General features: G+C 37.3%; 1 protein-coding gene and 1 long non-coding RNA gene across 5 annotated transcripts in view; one reads left to right on the forward strand and one right to left on the reverse strand.

Moving 5' to 3' along the window:
• SLC24A4 (solute carrier family 24 member 4) overlaps positions 1-24,322 on the forward strand; it is an 86,817-nt gene that overhangs the window by 23,032 nt on the left and 39,463 nt on the right. For both annotated transcript variants that reach the window (XR_006168204.1, XM_042814949.1), the window contains exon 3: positions 24,152-24,228. Coding sequence is in view for 1 of the 2 variants with exons in the window: in XM_042814949.1 (XP_042670883.1) it covers positions 24,152-24,228 (77 nt within the window). In the remaining variant the exon portion in view is untranslated. The remainder of the gene's footprint in view (positions 1-24,151; positions 24,229-24,322) is intronic.
• The window catches only part of LOC122158324, a 60,710-nt gene continuing 43,814 nt past the window's right edge, over positions 7,427-24,322 (reverse strand). For 2 of the 3 annotated variants that reach the window (XR_006168206.1, XR_006168207.1), the window contains 4 exons: positions 21,513-21,639; positions 18,617-18,954; positions 14,882-15,048; positions 7,427-7,696 (listed from right to left, as the gene is read on the reverse strand). This is a non-coding gene — a long non-coding RNA (uncharacterized LOC122158324). Of the gene's footprint in view, positions 7,697-7,946; positions 11,335-14,881; positions 15,049-18,616; positions 18,955-21,512; positions 21,640-24,322 lie in introns of those variants that run through there. The other variant, XR_006168208.1, reaches the window with a different exon arrangement.

A 24,322-nucleotide genomic window follows, 5' to 3' on the forward strand; every position in this document is an offset into this window, starting at 1 on the left:
AGGCTGTGATTCAGTAGTTCTCATATAATGCCCAAATTTAAAGATGCCTTCTTGCATCTTAAGCAATTCATAAAAAAGTTCCTCATGCTTCATGGCTGATTTGAATACAGAAGGAGGAATTACTTTTTCCCTCAACTTTTCCTTTTTTTTTTTTTTTTTTTTTAAGTGTCTTCAAAACTTTCCTCTGGACAAAACCAGAAGCAATTTTTTTGCTAGAATATATTCTTGTAAGTGTGTAACGTTTTAACACATCTCTTAAATTCTTACTGTATTAAAAATAAATAAGAATTACAGCTACCCAAAGCATATGTGATGCAAAATGGGCAGAAAATAAACATTTGGATCTAATAAAAAGTAAATATAACTGTTGAAAGAGTTCACACCTTTTGTTTGTTGTGGAACTTCCACTGGTATTTTCTCATTTATTTTCCTACTAAGCAAAAGTATTAAATAACTGTTTGTTGGAAAACTGAGTCAACTGCTAAAAGAGAAGAAATTGCAGAGTACATTTTGATCTAAAAAGCATTGTAATTGTGAACCAACAAACCCATTTCCCAATGTCTCTTGAAGCAACAGACATACTGTACTTAGTTGTGAACTAGGCAAGATAATACCCATTGATTGTTGCTACTGCAAGTTACAGATGTGCTGCATTACAGTGTTAAGGATCTAGCTGAAACTTGTTCTCAACTAAATATTATTCAGTTGTGTGCAGAATAAAGGGAGTATTTTGATTCTGAAAGGAAAAAAAACACAAGAGGAAAAATACTATTCTCCATGACAACACGGTGAAGCGCTGAATACCAAGCAACAAAAAGTTTCTAGGTGATGTAACAGGTAGGAGTGCAATTGATTGGAGTCTATTGTTGCTATTTTGAAGATGAACTTAAAATTATGTTGTTCTAGGAGTAGTCTAGTATGAAATTGTGTTTTGATTCTAGATATTGGCCTTCTCTGCTCAACAGGATTGTCTTAGGGCCTAATTCAAAAAAGCATCTTGTTATTATTTAAGCTACTTTTTGTCACTGAGAAGTACGTTGTTGGAGGAACCATTGAGGAGAGATGTGTTTCTGGACGTTATTCTTAGAAGCAAGGAAGGGTTAATTGGGAATATGAAGGTTGGGGGCAGCCTTGGATGCAGTGACCATAATATAGCGGAGTTCAGGATCTTACATGGAAGAAATAAGACAATAAGAAGGATTGCAGCCCTGGACTTAGGAGAGCCAGCTTTGACTTGTTTGAGCACCTACTTGGAGGCATCCCATTGGGTATGTAAGGCACTGGAAGGTAAGGGGGCCCAAGAGAGTTGGTTGACATTCAAGTACCACATCCAAGCTCAAGATTTGTGCATCCTGGAGAAATCCAGCAAAGTGTCAGGAGAGCTGCATGGATGAGCAAAGAGCACATAAAAAAACTCAAATGGAAGAACGAATATGAATGTTCTTCATGGAATGTGGGAGAAGGGTCTGACCACTTGGGAGTAATATAGGAACATTGTCAAGGCATGCAAGGATGTGACAAGGAAGGCTAAGACCCACTTGGAATTAAATCTGGTGAGGGAGGTCAAGGACCATAGGAAAGGCAGCTTTAAATATGTCAATAGCAAGACTGGGGAAAATGTCTCCTGAGCCGTTTCTTGTTCAGACACACTAGCAACTTTTGTTACTTTTGTTAAGTCACACTGTAAGCTTTGGTGAAATCTCAGGGCAGACATAGCCTAAAGGTTCATCTCATGTGATTTGAAGCCGAGCACATTTTCTTTTTTAACGGTATTGTTAGGTAACAGTAAGGATTGTGTGTGCGTATACACTCTACCAAATGTGTTTGAAAAGGTCTATTTGGAAAGGCCTATTCCTTTGCACATCTATGGTTCTTCTTTTTCTCCATTCTCGCAGTCTTCTCTTTACTTTCTTTTTATCCCTAGCATAAATACCGGTGTTGAGTTGCTGAGTGCAACCATTTCCCCATTATCTTTAAATGTTATTCTTTCTATCATTCCCTTTGTGCATTTCTCCTGTTTTACTCCTGGCTCTGATACTGTTAATACATGCAACTTCACTACTGCTATTTTCAGATATGGAGAACTGTTGAAATCTATAAACACAACAGTTACCTATTGCACGTGTGTCTTTTTTATTTGTATGTATATTAGGAATAGTGTGAATAAATGCTAATTCAGATACAGTTGTTTTTTTTTTCTCTCTTGATGCTGAAATTTTCATTTTTGAAACGTTCTTCTGCATATAGACAAATCTACTTATGATATATAATACAGCCTTTGGCTTTATTTTCCTTACTGAAGTTATTCATATGTATATGTTTGATGGCAAAATTTGACCTTTTATTGAAAATAAGATCTTTTAATATGTACTCTTATCGTACCAGCCTGAGATACGCACCTGCGTATACATAGGAGCTCTTTCAGTTCAGCTGTTTTCTTTATTATTCACACTATGGATTCACAGCAGTATAAACTGTTTTATATTACTGATACCTAGCTAGTGCAACTGGACTGTCTGCCCACAAATGAAGAGAGGGGTTCTAATAACAAGATAAGTTTTCTCCTAACATCAAAAATAGTAGTGGATAAACTGCAAGGCATTTTTTCCGAGATCTGTCTATGCTGAGAGTCACCAGGGTATTTCATATGGGCAAGCTTACATGAAAACCATTCCACTGCAGCTAGCTGGACTCTTATGTTTAGCATTTCCAAGGAAAGTCAGAGTTTTCTAAATCCATTTCTGCACATATTTAGATTCAGATGATAATTAAGTAGAATGGGGATCATCATTTAGACCACTTTTCTGTCAGTTTGTACTGCTTTTTATACAGGATCATCCTTGAGTTTATTTTTTGCGGTAACTTGGAAGGTGTGGTTGATAAACTGGTATTTAGCTAGTTCATAATATGACTAGAGTAATAACATATATTATTCATTAGTCTAAAAGTACCTGATATTTTTTTCTCCATTTTTTGCTTTGTATTTGGATGAATCACATGTGACACACCAAAAGAGAAATTAGAAATTTCCAAGGCAAATTGAATCTTAACAGAAGAGGCGAAAGGTGCTTGTCAGCTTACTTAATCAAAAGCTTAGACCTAATTAGTTTCTTGGGATACTGACAAGAGGTTACAGGTATTTTGGTCACTTAATTTTTTTTTGCGGGGAGAGTTGTTTCTTTGAAAAGGATTTCAAACTTGTCTGATGTTCTTTTACTTAATTTAATTGCAGGCAGCTGATGATGTTCTGGTAATGCATACTTTTCAACCTCAAAGAAGAAAAAAATAGGCACAGACTGGCCCTAAGGGAAACTTTAATGACGTATCATTGCATAAAATGAAGAATGAAGGGAATAATGAAACAGCAAAATGAATTTTCAGTTACCAGTTGAGCATTGTGACTAATGGTCATGCTTTTTTTTCCACTGAAACATACTCCTCTGTATTTCAGAAGAACCTGGCAGGTGGTGCCTTTTGGGTAATAGCTCTTCAAAATTAAACTCAGAAGAAAGGAAATTTACTGCTTCCTTTAGGCTGTTTCAGCTTGAATGACAACATTAATAGTCTGTTTTGAGGGAGTTATCTTACTGGACAAGAGGTGGTTTGTGTGCACGGGCATTTTGCATGCGGACTTATGAAGGTAATGTGGCTTTATAGATTCTTTTTTGTAATGCCATTGCAATTAAAAAAAACAAAAACAAAAACAAAAAGAAACCACAATGCTTATTTAAAATTGCCAAAAGTGTCTGGCAGAATTTTAGTGGCAATTAGAAACTTAGCAAGCTGTGATTGTAAATAAAAGCCCGCCTGCAAGTTGCTTGGCCTTTATCCAAGCTTGTGACAATGACTTAGCAAGAATGCAAATAATATTACTATTGGGTATTTTGGAAAGGAACTGCATCCGCTCTTTAGTATTAGTTTCACCTTTTCTTTTGCACACATGTGTAAATAAATCAGTGTATGATGAGATGCACCAGCTTTTTTATGAAAATTGTCCTCTGATTGGTTTTCAAGAACGATCTTCTGTCTGTAGAATAGGGGGCAGAGGATTACCATGGATTTGCTCTTGAATGTATACACACCAGGATCTGGCAGGATTAAATAAAAATTCTGTGTTCTAAATTTCAGCGCTTTTCTGTGACTAAACAGATGCTAGTTTGTTCTCTACCTAGCCAGAGGTGAAACACCTTTCCAATAGCATGGGACAAAAAATAAGCATGAGCAGTGTTAAAAAGAACTGATACAGCTGAATTCACCAATGTGGGTTTTTTGTGTATATCTGTCAGGACCAGAGTCTAGCCTGGGGGAGTGAAAACTTCTGGGGCAGATTTTCTGCTCATCTACACCAGTTCCACATTCTGTTGGATTTTGTGTAGTTGTTGAGTTTGGGAAATGTTTGGACACTGCTCTCAGAAATGTCATTTGATTTTTGGGAAGTCCTATGGAGACTCAGGAGTTGGATGCAATGATCCTTGTGGGTCCCCTATAACTCAGGATGTGATTCTGTGATTCTATTCTTCGTTCATGACCGGGCAAGAGATAAATATGTCCTTTTGCTTTTTGGATGATATGTGCCATACAGTAACTTTTCTCCTTTAGGAAAGGAAGTGAAAGGGAAATAGAATACTTATTAAAGCAATATGTAGGATGCCTGTGAACTAGGTACATGGACATTTTACAGTGTTCCAGACATGCTTTGCTGGGGCTGAATAGATTGACATGAAATGAATGGATTTCTCTCTTCTACTTTGTCAACCAGCTAAGCGTGTAGCAGCTAGGTGCAAAAAAAAAAAAAAAAAAAAAAAAGAAAAAAGTGTGCTGTGGGGTTTCTGTAATGTAAGCTGAATCAGTTTCATCTACTGATAAAGGCTTCACTTGGGAATTTAGGAGTCATGCTATGTTGTATCTTGATCTTTGCTAGTCCACCTTATGTTTTCACATGGAGATTTTCAAGTTTTCTGCTTCAAATATATAATAACAGTAAATGTCTGGGAAGATAGCAGCATGTTTATTTGCTTGACAGTGATTATGTCCTAGGAAGTCATGGGTATCCATCTCATAACTCAATTTTATGTGTCACTTCTGCATCAAATCTTGTTCAGAAATCTGATTGGTATGAATTATGTCTTCAAACAGTTTTAAATCACTATAAAATGAAAAGCACTGAAGGTATGTTGTAGTGATGAATTCTGCACTGGTTGACAGGTAAATTAGGCGAGCTAGTAGGTTTTGTCCATTTGTAACTTATATCAATGGCAAGCCACACCAGATGGAGCTGTTACGCATAAGCAATTCTTATTCCTAGCGAGCTATTGCTTTCTTGGGAGGATAAACAGCATATTAGTGCTTCATTTTTTATTCAGGATTCTCTCAAGAGGAAATAGTAGAAGCATTAATGGACTCATCTGGAGCCTAGGTCATATATTAGAAATGATTCTTGGAACACAGTTAAGTTTAGATTTGTAAAAGAATGGCTTTGTTAACATGCAGTTTGGCTACCTCATTTTTCATACAGTATATTTGGTTTGAATACATGTTTTAAATTTGACATTTATCAGCAATTAATAGATATTCTTTCTATTACTGTTACTCTCATCTTCTAGAGATAATGTTAGAGAATGTACCAGCAGATCTACCTTTGGCCTTGCATCAGATAGAAAACACAGAGATCTTAGAAAAGAGTGCATCAGATACAGCCTGGTAATATTAATCACATCCTCTGTGACTAGCAAAGTTTTTCAAGACTCTATTTATTTCATTTTTATGTCTTTTCTCTGTTCTTTATCACTTTCTTCTCATTATTTGTATAGTTCATTTTTCCTTTCGCCAATTTTTTTTATTTTTTTAATATTTTTTTTTTATATATGTGTGTGTGAAAGAAATGGATCAAACTAAATTTTTGAAGTCTCTGATTTTTAACATATAGCTAGAAGCTGATCTCTTAGGCGGTCACTATGGCCGCTCTTCAGCTAGAGACAATTCTTCTGTTTTATATAACATTTGCAGTTGGAATCTAGGGTAATTGGCATGTTAGAAATGTTTAAGTTGGGTATTTAGCTTGAAAACATTCAAAGTAGAGTCTTGATGGATTTTCATTCTTTTACTACTAAGTATTCTCTCTTGCACTGCGCTTTTGTTAGAGCAAGACCAATACTTCTGGCTGCTTTTTCAATTGCTTTTTAAATTGCTTTTATTGTACGGAGTTGAAGCTGTTCATCTCAGTTCCTGTTGTAATCAGAGTTGCCTTAAAATAACTGGTTTTGTGACCTTTTAAAAGATGTGAATAGAAAGAGGAGGAGGAATTACTTATTATTTAGAGCCGCATTGTAATACAGGGGAGAACTGTATATTGAAAAGGCTGGGAAGAATATGTAGAAAAATGTTATTTGGCTTTGCTGTGGCCAAAAGTCCCTTAAAACAAAAACCCTCAAATCAAAACCCAGCAAAGTCTTTATTTTTTTGTTCCAGTTATGCTTTTTAACCAATTTAAAATTTGTTCTAGTTCAGTAATTGAAAGGAACCTGGAACATTGTTCACTTTTGTATTTTCCTTATCTCTGAGGATCTTCAAGTTTCTGAGATTACAAAAGGGATACTTAGAAACTTACTTATTGTGAGAAGTGCTGCCCAAGACCTTGCCTTAGTATCCTGTGTGTTTATGTTAATCCCTGTTTGAGAGAGCATGTTTAACCATGCTTTAAGGTACATCCCTAGATTAGGGCTGGAAATAAAATGTAACAAATCAGACTCTGGAAGGTCCTGCAGGTAGTGTACCTCAGACAGGTAGGCTGCGGAGTAAGAGGGGAACTTAAAAGAGCACATTTGTTGCAAGAAGTGGAATGCATGGTTAGCAGGAATTAAATGTGAAGCTGAGAGATGGAGAAGGGGCAGAAAATGATCAGGTTGGTTAATTACTCAAAAGTAAGCATATATGATCTTGATGCTCAGGCTTGGTTTGGGGGACCTACACTTGAATAAATTGCCAGGTAGAACTTCCACACCTCCAGACAGAGAAACGTAGGGCTGGAAGAAAGTCTGGGGGGTTATTTGGATTCATTCTGCTGGGACTAAGCTGGAACAAACGCTTATACAGCAAAACCATGTGTCAGAACTTCCTATCTAAATACTCGCCACACAACCCCTAATGAACATTTATTTGAAGCAGTATTATAGCTGGATTTGTGGGCTGTTTCTTTGTAAGCCTAATTGCAAGATTTCTAATAGTTAGAACTTTAACAGTAGTAGTTGAAGTTCCTCTTTTCTTATTTTGATACAGTTAATTATAGCTGTTTAGTACAGCACTGCCTTCTAATGTCTTCAGTAACTCAGTATGTTGCTTGCAGTAAAAGCTAATGTGGGCATGCAGTTTTACATTGAATTCAGTGTGATCTCAGTTGATCAAATTCTTCTTTTTCTATTTTCCCCTTTTCAGGAGAGGAGCACACTTTGTGTGGTTGAGTGGTAGAGGAAAATGTATTAGTGAATTGAGTGAGTAGGGGTTTACTTGTATATGGTAACATAGGTGTTTTGCACCTGACCTCACATATCTTACCTGTGAGTACGCAATTCAGGGAAGTCAAATAGAAGAGGACACTTCCAGTCATTCAGCTCCATTATTCAGTGTAGTCAGAGGTTGCTTCAACTCCACCAGCGTAACAAGCAATATTGTTTTTACTGCAGCAGTTCAGTTCTTTTCACTGGAAAAGTGGAAAGGCAGATGCTAACTGGATCAAATACAGTGTCAGAGTTTGTGGGGTTCAGCACTTCAAAATATGAAATGAAGCCTTGTCCAATATTTCCTCCAAGGGCTATTCTGCATGTATTCACATTGTGGTGTATTTAATTTCATTGTTGAATTAAGAAATGGGCCAAATTTGGAGACCATTTTGTTTATTATCACAGAAGTCTGAAATATTTCCAGCAGAATTACAAATATAATATGCACACATAAGTGTAAATATAGACACATATATCAGAAGGAGAAAAACACAGCTAACTCATGTCTGTTTGATATTGTTATCTAAGCTTTTACAGATTGAAGTAATATCAAGTGCAACTAACAAATATCTAAATGATTCAGACCTCCTACATCTCAGATGTCTTGAAATTATATTCTTTGTTCTTACTGGTGTTTTTGTCTGGTAACAAGGAAAGTAGTTTTTTGTCTTTCTGACTACATCATCATAAATAAATAAAAAAAGTTGAGCTTGCTGCTTTATGTAGATACTATTACTTAATGAATCTTTAATTGTAAAATTTCTTTGTATCTCAGTCACCCAATCATCAGAAGAGACAGAATAGTGAGGGGGGGAAGCAGATGATCTGAAGTGGTTTATTCAAGCTCGCATATCAGAGTATTGCCAGAGTTGAAAATAGAATAGTAGTTGAACTGTTATAGTTTATTAATTATGCTGTTAAAATGTCAGCCAAAAAGTAAGTTAGATTTTGGCAGAGAAAATATTCTTAAATCTAAAGAAAAAAGATGTTGAATTGGGCTAAAATGTGCAGAGATTTTTATGCTTTTTTTTTAAAGAGGAAAGCTACTGTGAAAATTATCGGGATTAAATAAATATCCCTGGGTTTATTTTACTGACCTTTGGAAGTCTGTGTTGCAAATTATTGAAGTCTTGCAGATCACCTGCACTACACCTTAACTGCAAGTTATTCTTGACTGAAAGACATATCCTTATGTGATACTTATATTTGTGGATTCTTTGGGAATTATATTTGGACCATTTGGGTTAAAACATTCTGAACATCTGTGGATCACATCTAATGAATTATGTGAGCTAACTGCCATTGGTTTACATCTAACTCTTTAGACAGGTCACTGGGACAATCTGTGATCTGTCTAGATACTTCCTCTCTTACTACAGTCTCTACCTCTATTTTTTCCCTGGTCTTGTCTTCCTTGGTGTTAGGCTCTATGGGGATTTCCTTCACTTTGCTCATACTGTGTCCATGGCGGCCTTTTTATTTTCCTTATGGCATAATGCATGTTTCTTCCTTCTGTTGCCTTCTCTTCTTTATAACATCTTCAGCTCTGCTCTGATAAGTTCAGTCATAACTTGTCTGATGGTAATTTCCAAATCCATGCCTGTTATTGACACATTTTTCCCTTCTCAGATCTTAAACCTTCAGACATTTCTTCCTGGATGTCCTCATGCCTCATTATCACATCCCTGTATGTTTAGTCAAAATAGTGCATCATTTTGCCTCACAGTAGTTATTCCCTACTGTGAATGTTTTGTGCAATTTCACACTCCTTATTTTCTGTACTTCTTTCTGTATGTTCTGTACTCATTTCAGTCCTCTATTAGCTTTTTTTGTCTTCATAAAAAATCTGATTTCTTCCCTATTACATGCTATTTTTTAATTGAAACTGATTACTCCCATAGGTCCTTCTTCTTCCTAATGTAGTGTTTTTAATGATTTTTTATTTTATAATATCAGCTCTTATATTTAGTTGTATTATTATATGCATACAAATACCATATATGTAGTAATTAATTTTAAGAATGCTATGAGAGTAACCTTCTCCTTCAGCTTCTCCTGGCAGGGCCTACCATAATGATAGGATGACTTTTGTGTACACTGATTCACAGCTGTACCTAATTTGATTTGAATTATAAGTGCTTACAAATTTAGGCTACTTTACTTTTAACACACACAGGCCTGTGATCTCATCCTAATGTCTCTGAGATGTCAGCATGGTAGCACTTAAAGGCTTTCTAGAAGTGCAGTTGTTGTTTAAACCAAATACATAAGAAATGCCTTTGTCAAATTTTGTCAAATTTTCTCCAAACAGTTCCTTCCTGTGATAATCTGTGCCTTGATGAAGGTGGCTGTATTTGCAGGTGGTTCTATTTCCGGTTCCTCATTCGATTTATTGGGAAGATGGGTGGAATTTTTTATTTAAAAGAGCATTAAGTTTTTGTTTGCCTAGATCTTGTTGTGAAAGTTGTTTAGTGGGAAGCATGACTTTGAAAAGTGTGCGCGTATATTTTTTCACGGATGTCCCATATCCAGATAACTTTCAATATTGCTTTTTCATAGAGGTGAATGTTCTGATGTTTTATGTGACTGCAATTATTGGCAGGAAAATATTCAGCTTATCTCGTGATTGTGTCAGTTATTCGTGAATACGCTGTTCCTTCCTTAAATGTTAATTATAGATAATTACCATCCCCTGCCCAGCTTCTTCCAGCTGCCACCACCACCTCCTCAGCCTGCTGGCACAGCAGTGCCATCCTTTCATCGGAAGCAGCTCCAGCCTTCGGTTTTCAAACAAATTTCCTCCCACTTGATGTAGTGACAGAGAAGCCCTGTGGATGGTTTACATCGTCATTCTTTGGCTGCAGCCCCCTTTGTCATTACTAGGTGTTGCTGATGGCCATCAGGATCTACAGTCATTACTGTATGTGTCAGAATCTATCCTTTCCTTAAGTTTCCACCATTCCAAGCTCAATTTTAACTGTGATTTGCCTCATCTGAAACTAGGGCTTATCTTGGGATATTGTCAGTGTATGGTACCCGATATGACTGGAATTCTCTAGCACTTGGACATTATCATTGATTCCTTAAGGATTTATATTCAGACTGCTTTCTGCAGGAATTCTAGGTGTGCCTGCTCTTTTGGCATAAAATTTTAAGAGACTACCTTAGTAATTCAGAGTATGTCTACTGGAAGGTTATTTCTAGTTCACCATACAGCTGTGTGGAGCATAGTGACCACAATGCCGAGATTACAAACCAGAATAAAGAACCTAGTCTGACATAGATGTCACAATAGCACTTGCACTAAGCTGAGCCTGTGTGCTTATCTCTGTTTATTTTGTCTATGCTGTTTTCATAATAGCCACACAAACTGGATTTCTGTTAACCTTCCTTGCATGAATCCACTAGAAAAGGTCACCAGTGCCATCCATAACATACAGTGGCTCTATTGTTAACATATATTACCCTGTATGTATGATTTTATTTGGCTACCACTGATAGTTCTTTGTGATTCTTCAGTGAAAACGGTTCTGTAGTTCACTACTAGAGTGGTTTTTTGCTGTTTAGTAATAGCTTGAGTTGTCTTCAAGTTAAATAATCTTCAAAGATAATTTTTTTTGTCCTTTTTAAGATAAGATCATCACACGTGCTTCATCTGAGTATTTAAATCAGTGCCTCACTCCAAATACAAGAGTCTCTTTAAAGTGGGTCTGGTATTATGTACTAACTTCTATAACTGATGATATGGGTTTGGGCTGATGAATTTGCAGAGTCACAGAACTCCTGGCCTGTATGGAATCCAGGTTGCTGATTTATGCCTTGTTATTTATGCCTTCCCCTGTAAAAAAAAAAAAAATTGCTTCTGTCTTTGCTGAATTGTATCTTCCCCGTGTTTTTTCTAAATTCAGGATTACTTTATCTAGTTCTAAACTGAGAATTATGTATTATGCATTACGTGTTTGCATTGTTTATGCCTTTGAACCTTTCTAATTAAGGAAAAAATTGTGGACTGGAATCTTGAATTGATGTAAATCGGTAAAGCTCCATTAAGTTTTGGGGGAATACTTCTTGCTTTCAATATTAGCCCCTCAGCAAAAATGTGGTCAAGGAATGAGAATTCAATAGATAAGAGTTTGAACTGAAATGAGTTTAAATGGAATTTGTTAAGTCTGCCAAGTTCAGATATGTTAAAATCCTCATGTTAACAGAACAGAAAATCCATATGATCATTTTATTTACTGAACTGCTGAAACTGTTGATTCTACTGCAGACACATTTTTTAAATCTCCCAACTGTTAAAACTTAGGGGAAAAAAATTAACTGAAGGAAACAAGTTATTACTTGGTCATCTGCCACTCTTGTATTAAACCAAAATGTACGCTTTCACAGTAAGAACAGGAAGAGGTTTATCTAGTGGATAAAACAACTGCTGGAAATCAATCTTGTGTGTATCATTCCCTACGTTGGTATTAACTAAACCACACAGTTGGGAAAATCGTTCAGCTTGTGTCTTTACTACTGAGTTAACCTGAACAATCTGCCTCAGATTAGCTTAACATAGATGCAAGCAACTGCTCTGGAAAAACATCTCAAGGGCTTCACACAATGATTGAATGACTATGGAGCGATTGTGTTAGTGGCTGAGAAGATGTGCTGATGTATGCTGTAACTAGTGCTTCCTGACAGGTTGCCAGCTTGAATCAAAGCACTACCATGCTCGAGTTAAGGGCTGTAAAAGGCATAATCCATCATTAAGCAAGAAAATTATACCACAGAATCACAGAACAGCCAGGGTTGGAAGGGACCTCAAGGATCATGAAGCTCCAACTCCCCTGCCACATGCAGGGCCATCAACCTCCCCATTTAATACTAGACCAGGCTGCCCAGGGCCCCATTCAGTCTGGCCTTGTACACCTCCAGGGACAGGGCATCCACAACCTCTCTGGGCAGCCTGTTCCAGCACCTCACCACTCTCTCTGTAAAGAACTTTCCCCTGACATCCAACCTAAATCTTCCCTTGCTCAACTTAAAACCATTTCCTCTTGTCCTGCAGTTATCAACCCTTTCAAAGAGTTGATTCCCGTCCTGTTTGTAGGCTCCCTTTTAGGCACTGAAAGGCTGCAATTAGGTGACTGTGTAGCCTTCTTTTCTCCAGGCACTTGAGCCTGTCCTCATGGGGGAGGTGCTCCCATCCCCTGATCATCTTCCTGGCCCTCTGGACCCTCTCCAACAGCTCCCTGTCTTTTTTGTACTGGGACCAGTTCTTAATGTTTTGCAAGTCAGGTACATTTTATGTGCAAACTCTGCAAATTTGTGATGTTTGCTTGAAGGTGAAACATTTGTGGCTTTTTTTAAAAAAAATGTTTTTTGCTCATTTTTGGATTTGGGCCTTTTTCCACAAACAAAAAGACTAGAAGCACATTTTTTGTTTTAAATGAAAGCTGAGATTCTTACATAACTGCCTAATTCCAGAGCCTGGCTTCAGGAAAAGTGGAAAAAAAAAAAAAAAAAAAAAATTGTGCTTTCAATTGTTCATATAAAAATTAGATTTTCAAAGCATTGAACATACATGGAAAAAAAAATACTAAATACTCCAAAATCTGACTTCTCTCTAAACCCTGAGTTTTCTAACTCTGTGGCTATTTTGGATTTTTTAAAAACAATTTAGCAAAATTCAAAGAATTAATTAGCTAATCTCAGCTTGGGGCATCAACAGCTGCTTGAAAATCTTGGCTTGCTGCTGCTGTGCATTTTTGAGAATTCTGGCTGAAGAGAGATCAGCTCAGAGGGATTTTCTCTGACTTAGTACTGAGCATTTTTATTGTTCCTTCTCAAAGAGAGAAAGCACATGTAAATGTTGGAAACAATTCTGAATTTGCAAGAAGGTAAACTAAATGTTTGAGCAGTACTTTTTACCACTGCCTTCTTATCATTTTCCTTCCATATCCATAAAAAATATATTTTTTCTACAAAAAAAAAAAAACAGTTTATTGAACTCAGTCTTCACTTGATAGAGGACATTGTCTATAGCTTTTGTGCCATTTCGGCTTGAAGATTAGCACAGTTTTCCTGGATGGTTAAAATTCCAGGTTGGATTGGCTATCAGAAAAAGAGTAAAAACATTCATATATTAAACATTGTATTTGATTTCCTTTTCCATGCATGTAGGGAGAAAGAATGGTGTGTGCCAATACAGCTACTTTTAAATAAGCCATACTGCAGCTTTTGCTGAAGTAAGGGGGATTCAAAAACCTGTTATTGTTCATTAACTGTGCTGAAGGCACAAAAGCACGGTTTCATTTAAAGTGCATTTCTGTTCTGAAAGGAAGCTCTGAAAAGACCTCTTGGGGCTGCTAATTTCTTCCTTTTCAGTGTTTTCTATATGTAATCTGTTCACTTGTCAAGTAACCTGCAACTTTTTAAGCTGTCAGCAGGTCAAATTTTATTTGTGAACTGACCTTGACCGAGATGAATTTTGCCTGTCATTTTTATTTTCAGTGTGGTTGTCACTTCTATTGGCGTACCAGACAGGAATTCTCCTCATATCTTAGATGTATAACATAATATATAGTGTTATTTGAGGTCTCTCTTCAGCAAGTATAAAAAGCTAGAAGCACGTTATTTCATTCACTGAAGAAAGCAGGGAAGTAGAGCTTGATTGTACAGAGAAATACTTTTATAATGAATTTGCAAGCAGGAATGTTCAGAATCAATGGTATTTTCTAAGGAAAATTTATTTCCATCTATATACAATCATAAATATAGTCGTCTTCATATTAAATCCATCTCTGTTAGCAAGCTTAACTTTGAAGGGCAGTTTTGACCCCATTGTTATGTGGCATCAATGTAATAATAATACATCTTAGGGTTAAAAAGGGTGACATCCAAATGGAGCTCATCAGATGTTAAAAGAGAAAGGAGACTTCAACTTAGTTCCATATCCAATTAACTGATTTTCTTATTTGCACATTAAAGCAGCACAAAAATGAGATTCTTCCAGCTATGAAATTATGCTATATAGAAAAATCTGTCAAGGACTATTTCTTCATTGCTTGTTCCTTGCATGCCTGCTCAAAGAGTTGTTTTGGGAACAGGGCAGAAGGTGGTCTGCTCTGACTGCTAAACTTCTCATTAAAGCATAGTGCAACAATATATAAAAACAGCTCTAGTTTATATTTGGTACTAAAACCAGAGAGTTACAGACCATCTTTTGTAAAATCTTCCTTCTTTTGTGCCAAATGTAGCTTCATTTCAACCAGGGTTGCTGATATATCTTTAAATTGTTACACCCTTGATAATGTTTTTGATAAGTACCATAGCTTTCCTAGTTGACTTTCAGAGCCATTTGTTACTGAAGCCAGACTATATTTGGTTATTCAACTTACCAATAGATTTTTATTGAAGTCCCCTTGTAGATGTCATTGACATTGCAGACATCACAGGCTCTCCATGATAGCAGACTTCTGACTGTTGCGCACAGGTGAGCAAACTAGGTTTCACTAGAACTCAAGTGATGTTTGATCCTCCTCCTTGTTTCCAGCTGCAAGTTTGCCTGTAAAAAAAAATTGCCACACCTTTTGTAGCTGCCCTTTCATATGTGAATCATGGCATAGACAGTTAATTCAATTGGCATCTCTTTTCCAAAAACTTCTTTTTTCCCCCCACCCTAAATAAGACAAGGATCTTGCTAGGAAAGTCACTTTTTATCTGGATTTTAAAAGGATGCAGGTAAGTGGAGTCCAAAACCCCCATAGGCAGATGGCTTTCACCTCAGATGAAGAAAGAATCTGTGAATCTGTTGGCCATAAAACCCATCAACTTTTAAGAAACAAAAAATGAGGGGAAAGGTGCATGAGAAAGGAGAGGGGGGCTAGAATGTATGATGCTCAAAATGGAAAGAAAAAAAAAAACAGAGGAAAATACTGCGTAGGAAACATTAGTTTTTAATAGTGGCAGAAATTTGTAGTTAATTAACAGAACAAACGCTAGTTAGTACCATTTAAGCCTTTCTACATTATACCACAATGATTATTCAGTCCTGAATGGAGGATTAGCCAAATTATTCCCCCCAAGCTGAAAACTGACACAGCCAATGAAACAGCACCAGTGCTGGATCCTGCTACTGTTTGAACTGCATTGGCATCTTTGACTGAACAATGCACTATTGACATAGCTGAGGCAGCATGAGACAGTAAGTGAAAAAGAGAAAAAAGCTGCAATTGGCATTAGTGTCTTGGCTTGTACAATGAAAGAGATGGGAAAGAGGTGAATAGTAACTGTTTGGCATCCTTGGGAGAGGTTTTGAGGAATACCTGCGTGCTCTGTAAAACCAGTACTGTAATCACAGTTGACATTCACTGACTTGAGAAATTCTGTGATTGGTTCCTGAGACCAACTGCTTATTTCACATAGGCACAACTAAGCTGTAGAATTGAGTCATGTTGAAGCATTACACTACACAGAACTCAATTCTAAGGAGTTGTGAGAATACACCAAAACTGGGTATAGGTAATTTCACCTCTTGTCAGTACTGATTTGAAAATTCTTGTCCTCATTATTAATTAATTTGAGTGGACATCACAATTTGATAGCTGCACTGAAATCACGGATCATAGCAGATGTGTTCAGGAATGTTCTATCTGTCTCCTGTGGACCTGTTTCTTTGCAGATGTAGGGATGAGATGCAGCTACATGAAGGCAACAGGGTAATGCTACCCATAAGAGAAAATAATGTGAGATAACTAGCTGTTCCCAGAAAGAAATGAAAACTAATTATGAGGCAAATGTTGTCTAACTCTTTAAAAGTAGCTTCTAAAGAGCATATTGCTGGAAGCTAGGAGAAAAAAAAAAAAGATGATACCAAAGCTTATGGACATTAAAAGCATTAGCACAGAGCCTAATATGCATGTATTGATGCACTCTGATGTGCCAATGCATCACCATGTTACTGTACTTGTGCATCCACGTGTCATCCCTGCTCCCATGTGTCATCGCTGACTCCTCTGTGATTTTCTTTTTGTTGGCAGATTATTGTTAATGTATTTTGGTTTGATCCTTTGACATTGCCTTAATGAGTACAAATGATTCGCTTTTTTAATAAAAGAGAAAATAAATTAAATACAAGTCCAGGGTTTAATAAGGTATTAATGATACTTTTGATTGTAGCTAATCCAATCCTGTGTAGAAATTTTCATAGTTTTCACACTGATGGAGGGAGAGCTTTGAAGGATATTTCATCTATGCACCATCCTCTTACAATACATATATTAAATGGATTTAATAGTTTAAAGTTGAGTCAGTTATTTGCTTCATGAGCTGCTACTTATCATCACACAGATAATCGCATTTGGCAGCCTTCTTTTAGTTGAGCAATGCAAATTGAATTACTATACCGCAGAGATAAAATTTGCTCATGATTTCTACTGCTTGTAAGGTGAGGACTACAGGGGAGGATTCTTATTGTGCCTCCTGCCATATGGTACTTTGCCTGGAAATAGAATGTTTGATCTTTGGCTTCACACAGCATTACACTGAGTATGCACAAATGGCTCTAAAAAAGTTGGGTGGTATTTCATGTACTTTTGTTGTACTTTGCTCAGCAGCAGTACAACCTGTGAAAACAGTTTACTGAAGAGTTATCTTTAAAGGAATTTCCTGCAAAATTTTTCAAGCACATGAGAGCATTTCTTTGAATTGTCTATTCTGGGTTTGCTTTGATACTGGTGCCTGGATTATTATCCTACAGAATCCGAGCTGAGTATTTGAGGGAAAATCCACATGCCATCCTGCTACAGAGAACTAGAAACAGCTGTCTAATAGGAATGGGAGCTTAAAGCTTACTAAGTCTTATTTTTTCCGGATGGCACCCAGGATTATCACTGAATTGTGGTGGTGGGTTGTTTTTTTGTTGTTTTTTTATGCATTTTGTGTGTGTGTTTGCTTTTTTTATTTTGGCATTGTAAGATTTTAAATTTAACAGTTTTCATGTATGAAAGGATTTGCTGAGTTTGCTGTTTTTCTCCACTGGCACTTCAGAACTAGTGGCATGTCAGCACGTGCAGTTGGAAAGGGTTATTTTTAAGTCTGATTTCTGTGTGATATTTTTAATGAATTTAGACTGCCTATAATTCTGTAAAAATGTGGTTTTAGTGTACTGTGGCACACATGATTTCCTCATGTGCTCAGCCTGGAGAAGAGGAGGCTCAGAGGAGACCTCATTGCTCTCTATAACTTCCTGAAGGGAGGTTGTAGTGAGCTGGGGGTCGGCCTCTTCTCTTGTGTCATTAGTGATAGGACTAGGGGGAATGGTTTCAAGCTACGGCAGGGGAGATTCAGGCTGGACATGAGGAAGTATTACTTTTCAGAAAGGGTGGTCAGGCACTGGAACGGACTGCCCAGGGAGGTGGTGGAATCACCGAGCCTGGGGGTGTTCAAGGAAAGACTGGATGTTGTGTTGAGGGACATGGTTTAGTGGGAGCTATTGGGAATAGGTGAACGGTTGGACTGGATGATCTTTTAGGTCTTTTCCAACCTTGGTGATTCTATGATTCTATCATTCTATGATAACTATTAAAATTTACTGTGCCTTGTTTGGGAAAAGGAAGTGCCTTGTTAAAAAGGAAGGCTAGTGGATGATATTTTGTATATACGTGCACTAATTTCAGCGTGACATTATGATCTTCAGGTTTCAACTGTTAACAGCAAAATGCTTAAGTAAAAGAAGTCAGTACATTTCTACGAACAAAAGTGACCCTGCTCCTTTCTAAATTGCACAGTTGCTGTCAGAAAACTGAAAGTACGTTGTTACAAAAAAAAGATCAGATGAGTGGATTATGACATTCATCAGGACTGACACGCTTATTGGGCTATTGTGAGCTCACCACAGTCATTTCTGAGATTGTGACTGCTCTATCGTCTGAGCTAATATGTGAAATGGAACTAGCGGATGGCTCTTGACATCTTGATAGTGCAAAAGAGAATATGGGAAGAGTTTCTTCCATTGATTCAGGATGATGACCTGCTTTCAGTAAAAATCGTCTGAGTATGTTGGTTTTGAAGAACAGTGTGGGTTAAAACCCACAGATATTTTGAAAGCAACGGTAATTCTAAGGCATACTTACCCTTTGGATTTAGAGCAGCTCAGCTGACATGGGTCCTCTGCACTGTGTGGGGATGGTAAGAGTGGTGATTTCCTGGCTTTCACTAAAATCTTCAAGTGGTTTATGTTGGTATGGAATTATGAATTAGTGCAAGCTACAGTACCAAGGAGATTTGCAATTTCAACTTTTGGTGCTCAGACTGTTGACATTTTACTGCTGATGCCTAGTAAGGATGCATGCATTTTCATGAGAGTCATCCAAAGAAGCTTATTTCTGCACACAGTGAAAGTTGGTGTTCCATAACTGAGACACAAATACACATAGTTGAATGTAACACGAAGCCTGAGGAAGATGAGGCTCTGCAATGTAAAAAGGAAATTGCATGTAAATATAAACACACTAAGTGCAGAGTTGACTAAAGCTGCTTGCAGTGCTTAAACAAATGGCACTAAATTGAAATATTCAATCTGGCTTATGAGTATGCTTATGGAGGGAGATAACGTGGAAGTATTTAATTCCGCCTTTTGCCTGTCCTTACTCTCCTTATACATGTGCCCTGGGTGAGTCCAATGGTGGGCACCCACTGAAAGCCAGGAGTAGATATCACAGCTTGTATATGTAATGTATCCTGACATGTGCACCCAGGGCAGAGGGGGAACAAGATGCAGGCATTTCAGAAATCCAATCCCAAGTTGGAGGAACTGCACAAGGATCACTGAGACCTACTCCACATGGGACCACCCAAAATCAAATAACGTTTCTGAGAGCACTGTCCAAACATTTCTTGAACTCAGTATTGCACAAAATTCCATTCAATGTGAACTGGTATAAATTAACAGGAAATATTCCCGAAGAGCTTTCACAAAGAAAAGATGTGTGTGTTATTTGCCTGATCACCTTCACTGCAAAGGCAGAGGGAACCAGTTGATAATGTATTTTCAAAAAGCTACAGCTCCTTTCTTCCTATGAGGAGAAGGTAAAGAGGTGTAACATGCTTGAACGTTTAGCAGGTATTAAGGGTCAGCATGTTTGTTGCCTGTGTGAGTAAATCAAGAGCTGATAAGGTGAAGACATCACGTGTCGAGGTGGGTTATAAAACCACAGATCCACGTGGTTGTTGAGATGTTCTGTCAGGCTTAGGAGATTTTGAAATTTAACTTCATTGGCAGACTGCCTCACACGGTATGGACAGGGCATATGGGAACAATGCTCTGCTGGAACTCAGAAGTAATCTGGTAACAGCCTAAGCACGGGCCGGTGTCACTGGCATGCCTGGGTTGCCCCTGTCTGCTGCAGATCAGATCTGCGTTCAGAGCCACTCAGACATCTTAAGCTCTGCGGCTTCTGTGATGCTGTTGTGGGGCATGCTCTTTGCATACTTGTGTTAGCTCCTTAGCCACAGGCAGCTCAGTCAGAGCTTTCTATCAAAGGTGAGTCATTCTTCCTGTCATATCACAATCAAGATGTTTTTAATATTTTCAACATTTGGAGTAAAAGGTGGCAGTGTCACTACCTCAAATTCGTGGTTAGAGAAGCTTTCCTTGTGTCCCTGCTCATGTCATTTTTGGGGAGAGGGAGCAAGCTGCAGAACAATCACAATTTCAGTATAGACTTGGCCTTCTTGTGCCCTCCCTTCCCCCTGTGCTTGATAAGTTGAGCTGCAGGAGTCATGGTTTTGCAGCAGTACCAGCAGGATAAATATTTCTGTATTTCTAGTTGATTTAAAGATGATTGGTGTATGTTCTTCTCCTTTTTTGGCAAAGGTTAGCCCTGTTAGATGTACTGCTTTCAGCTCCTCTTCCCATCTGTTCTGTCTCTTTTCAGTGAAAACTAAGGAGATGTAGCTCCCACTCAGGCTGCCAGATCGCCACGTCTCCCATACGTGAGAAAATATCTCTGCTGAGGTAGAGCGGTGCTCTCCTGCCTGAACTCACCATATTGTAGGCTGTGGGCAGAGCAGAAACACAGTAATGATATACCCCCTTTGTTAGCTTGTACAAATGAGAGAATACCACTGCCCTTTGCTTAAGTGATGAAGATACCCAGGCCTGAGGAATCTGAGTCCAGACAGTCTTTTCGTGATCAACCGGATTACCAGAGCAGTGGATAAGAAAAACAGATCTGTGTTTAAAATCTTGAAAACACAGTACAGTGAGTAAATAAGGAAAAATGCAGACTTTATAGATGATGATTATTCCAAATTTACGATTATCTGGATAGTAAAACCATGAGAAAAGCAAATACGCTAAAAAGCTGCAGACTACCTTGGATATCACTGGCAGGTAGCCATTTCATTAAGGATGAAATCTTATTTAGTAGAGTCCAGAAACTTGTTTAACTTCCCTGACTACTAAAGATTTTGTAGTATCTATGTATTGGAAGAATTGCATGATGTGAATTCTATTTAGAGAGAAGTGTTACGTTACAGAGAAGCTGTCTTTGTGCTTATTCATATGAAAGTACTTCTCTGACGTGAGGAGGTGTTTAGTTCAAGTAGTTATTAGAAATACAACATCATCTTACTCTACATATGAACCGTGTTGGTTTGCAATGAAGCTGTTTGCTTTTCCTTGGCATCGGAAGCCTTGGCTCATTTCCCTCTTCTTTTCTTTGACATCTTCTGGTCTTTGGATTTCCTATTTAGTATCAACTTTGCATAAGTGAAATTGCATTGGAAAGATACCATTACTGTTTTTTTATTAATGTTTCTTGAGATTTTGGTTTATACTGGTTCAACCACTGTTAGTGTTATACTGTGAAATATTCTACAGTGAAGGGAAGGAAATTGCCAGCTGGGTAATAGCTCCCCTGATGACACATTAGTTTTGCCAAATCATGCAACAGGGAATATTCCCTCTGGGTGGCAGTAGGGGAAATGGTGTTTCTTGCACAGCTACTTGTCATGGTGGGTACAAACCTTTATAAACCTTCCCATTATATGGAAGGATGCACCCTGTATTGTAGTTCTGCTTCAGCACTGCTGGAGTCTCAGGCCATGGCTCTTTGCTGTCCTGGGCCACTGCTGGAATACTTGCACTTCTGCCCTGTTTTGAATCGAAGAGATGAAAGACAAATGGAGAGTGTAATAAAGAATGTAGTTGTTCAAATACATGGTTTGTATGCTCCCATGTTGGTCATGGTATTTTAGCCAGAGTTGCAGGAAGGATCATATTGTGTAGGAGCATGTCAGAAGCTGTAGCACTTTTTTCTCCTGGAGAAGAGGGCTCCTTAATGCTTTTTTAGTTATTAATTATTTTAATTAATTTTTATTGGCTGGATTTTTATTTAAAAACATATGCTTTGGGTGCTGATTAATTTTTCCCATTCTGTATTTCATATAGCAGCAAATAACTCCTCTGAGAAATTTTGCTTTTGGCAGCAAGTGAGGCTGACAAGTTCTTTTATTTTTGACTTTCCAGAGTTGGTTCCAAAAGGATATTCCTCCTAATTGCCACATGGAGGGAATGTTATTACTGAATTTAACTAAATTGCATACAACTAATAACAGTACAGTATATACTTAGAGTAGTGTATACATACATACATATATATATAAAAGTATATGATATACAATAGTAATACATTACTACGGGAAGCCTGCTTGACTGTTAAATTTATATAAGGTTCTTCCAGTATCTTAAAATACTCATCTGTAGGTAGAGTCACTGCAGATTGCTGCATCTTGACCAGCAGCTTGTGGGTTTTTCTGATGTTTGCTATAAATACAATATCTCAAGACTACAGTGCAACCAGTTTTCTCCCACTTAATGTTATATTTCTGCTGTCATTTTCCTTGTTCGAAGGTAAGCAGTGAAAAACTGTACAGAAAGGAAAGTGACCCGTTTTTTTATTTTACAAGTACTTGAGTTTGTTTGGATTGATAGGCAAATGTCTTTTACTCATGGTATGACTTGCATTTATACAGCCATTCTGTTCTGTAAGGCCACACATCTCCTCGCAGTGCAGCTCAGAGGCTGTGATGTGGAGTTATGTAGCAACCTGGACTCACTTTCTTGAAACAAATCCTGAAAAATACTGGTGTGCTGATGATCTTTAGGTGCAGAGGTACTCTGCATACTCCTGAATGGCATTCTGCTTATTCAATTATTGAATGAGTATTATTATGCAGTTGTACTGGTGAATTAGTTTATATCCATGTTACTTTCATTTTTCCTTGTGATTACTGAAGGAGGACCAGAAATACAACATTTACCTATGATTAGGAGTATCAGAAATATCTAAAGAAAATTTACAATAAATTTGAACGATTTTTCTTTTCTAAGATTTAAAAGAAAAGAAGCATCTTTATTTTGGAAAACCTCTGTTCAACATATGAAGTGCTAATTCTGGTTCCTGTCAGAATACAACAGGTCTTAGTGAGAGCAGGTCTTAATGAAAGGCCTACTGAAATCAGTAAAGGAATTGCAGTAAGTCATCATTGTTGAACTTGTGTTTTACAGATTGTTAGTACCATTAAGCAAACTGTAGTGATTTTTAAATAGTAGGTTGAAGAATTTAGGGAGATTTCACAAAATGGTAAATTGGACTTTTGGAAGGAAGGTAAGATTAGTGTATACAAGGTTTTAAAAACAACCTGTTGCCAAAATATTCATTCCAGGATGATGTGTTTGTTGTAATGGACACCAAGTGAAAAAACAAGCTATGAAATCTCGACCTTTGCACAAACAGGGTTCAAGTCTTTATGAAGCTAAACACATGAAGCATGTGAATATACGGACTACAAATGGACTGTTTTTGTATTTGTAAAAAACTCAAACACTTCAGAATTGAAAAGTAATTCTAGTCTGAAACTAGAGTGTCCTCTCACTGCAGCTAAGAATTTCAAGTGTGTTTGGTGATTCATGAATGGCTGGTAACTCAGTCCATTTTTCACTCTCTTGCCTCTGTGTTTAACATAAATTCTTCAGTTGAACTGTACACAACCTCAGTGCCACACAGAATTAAACGCAGAACTCATGACTTCATACATTCCTATTTTCCACCTATTGTTTCTGTTTCATCTCTTTCTTTGCTAGATAGTGATAGTAGTCTTCATGGGAAAATTCTTGGAATAACTTTATTCTTTGTGAATGGTTTGTTGTTTGATTTGCAGAGTTATATAAAAATTTGCAGTTAAGAACTTGATGGATTGTTACAGTCATTGCATAATATTTCAGAGCAAGCCACACTTAAAGCCAAGACTGTTATTTCAGAATGGTGTTTTTAGTGCCTGTGCTGACCATTTTGGAAATATAATTAGAGACCATTCAGGAGAGTTAATTCTGAAAATAGGACATTAATAATGTATCATGTTTGGTACACTGGAGGTTGGTTTAAGTGACTAGTATGATGGTAAATAGTGACACCTATAATAGTTTCAGTTCTCTGTTTTTTTCTACAAAGCAGAAAAGAGATTCTGATTTCTCAGGTTGCAGTGTACTAAGTGGGAAGATACACTCATGTTTGGTCGTATTTTTCTACAGGTGTATCCTTATTCTTCACTATTCTGTTTGTAGGTCCTGTAAAATACATAAAATATGTATACTTCTGTTTCAGCCATTCATGAATTTCCTGACGATATATTCACAAATAAAGAACGGCAGCAAGGAGGGGTTCTCCTTCACATCATTGCTGTAAGTTTTCCTCTACCGTGCTTAATTTTTCTTTTATTTCTTTTGTAAGATATTGATCATGTTAGTTTTTGATCATTAACCCTTAACAAACAGC

Source organism: Centrocercus urophasianus, unplaced genomic scaffold (genome assembly GCF_019232065.1).
Source record: "Centrocercus urophasianus isolate 14NV4802_14NV808 unplaced genomic scaffold, USGS_Curo_1.0 seq_14, whole genome shotgun sequence".
In the NCBI taxonomy this organism is placed as follows: domain Eukaryota; kingdom Metazoa; phylum Chordata; class Aves; order Galliformes; family Phasianidae; genus Centrocercus; species Centrocercus urophasianus.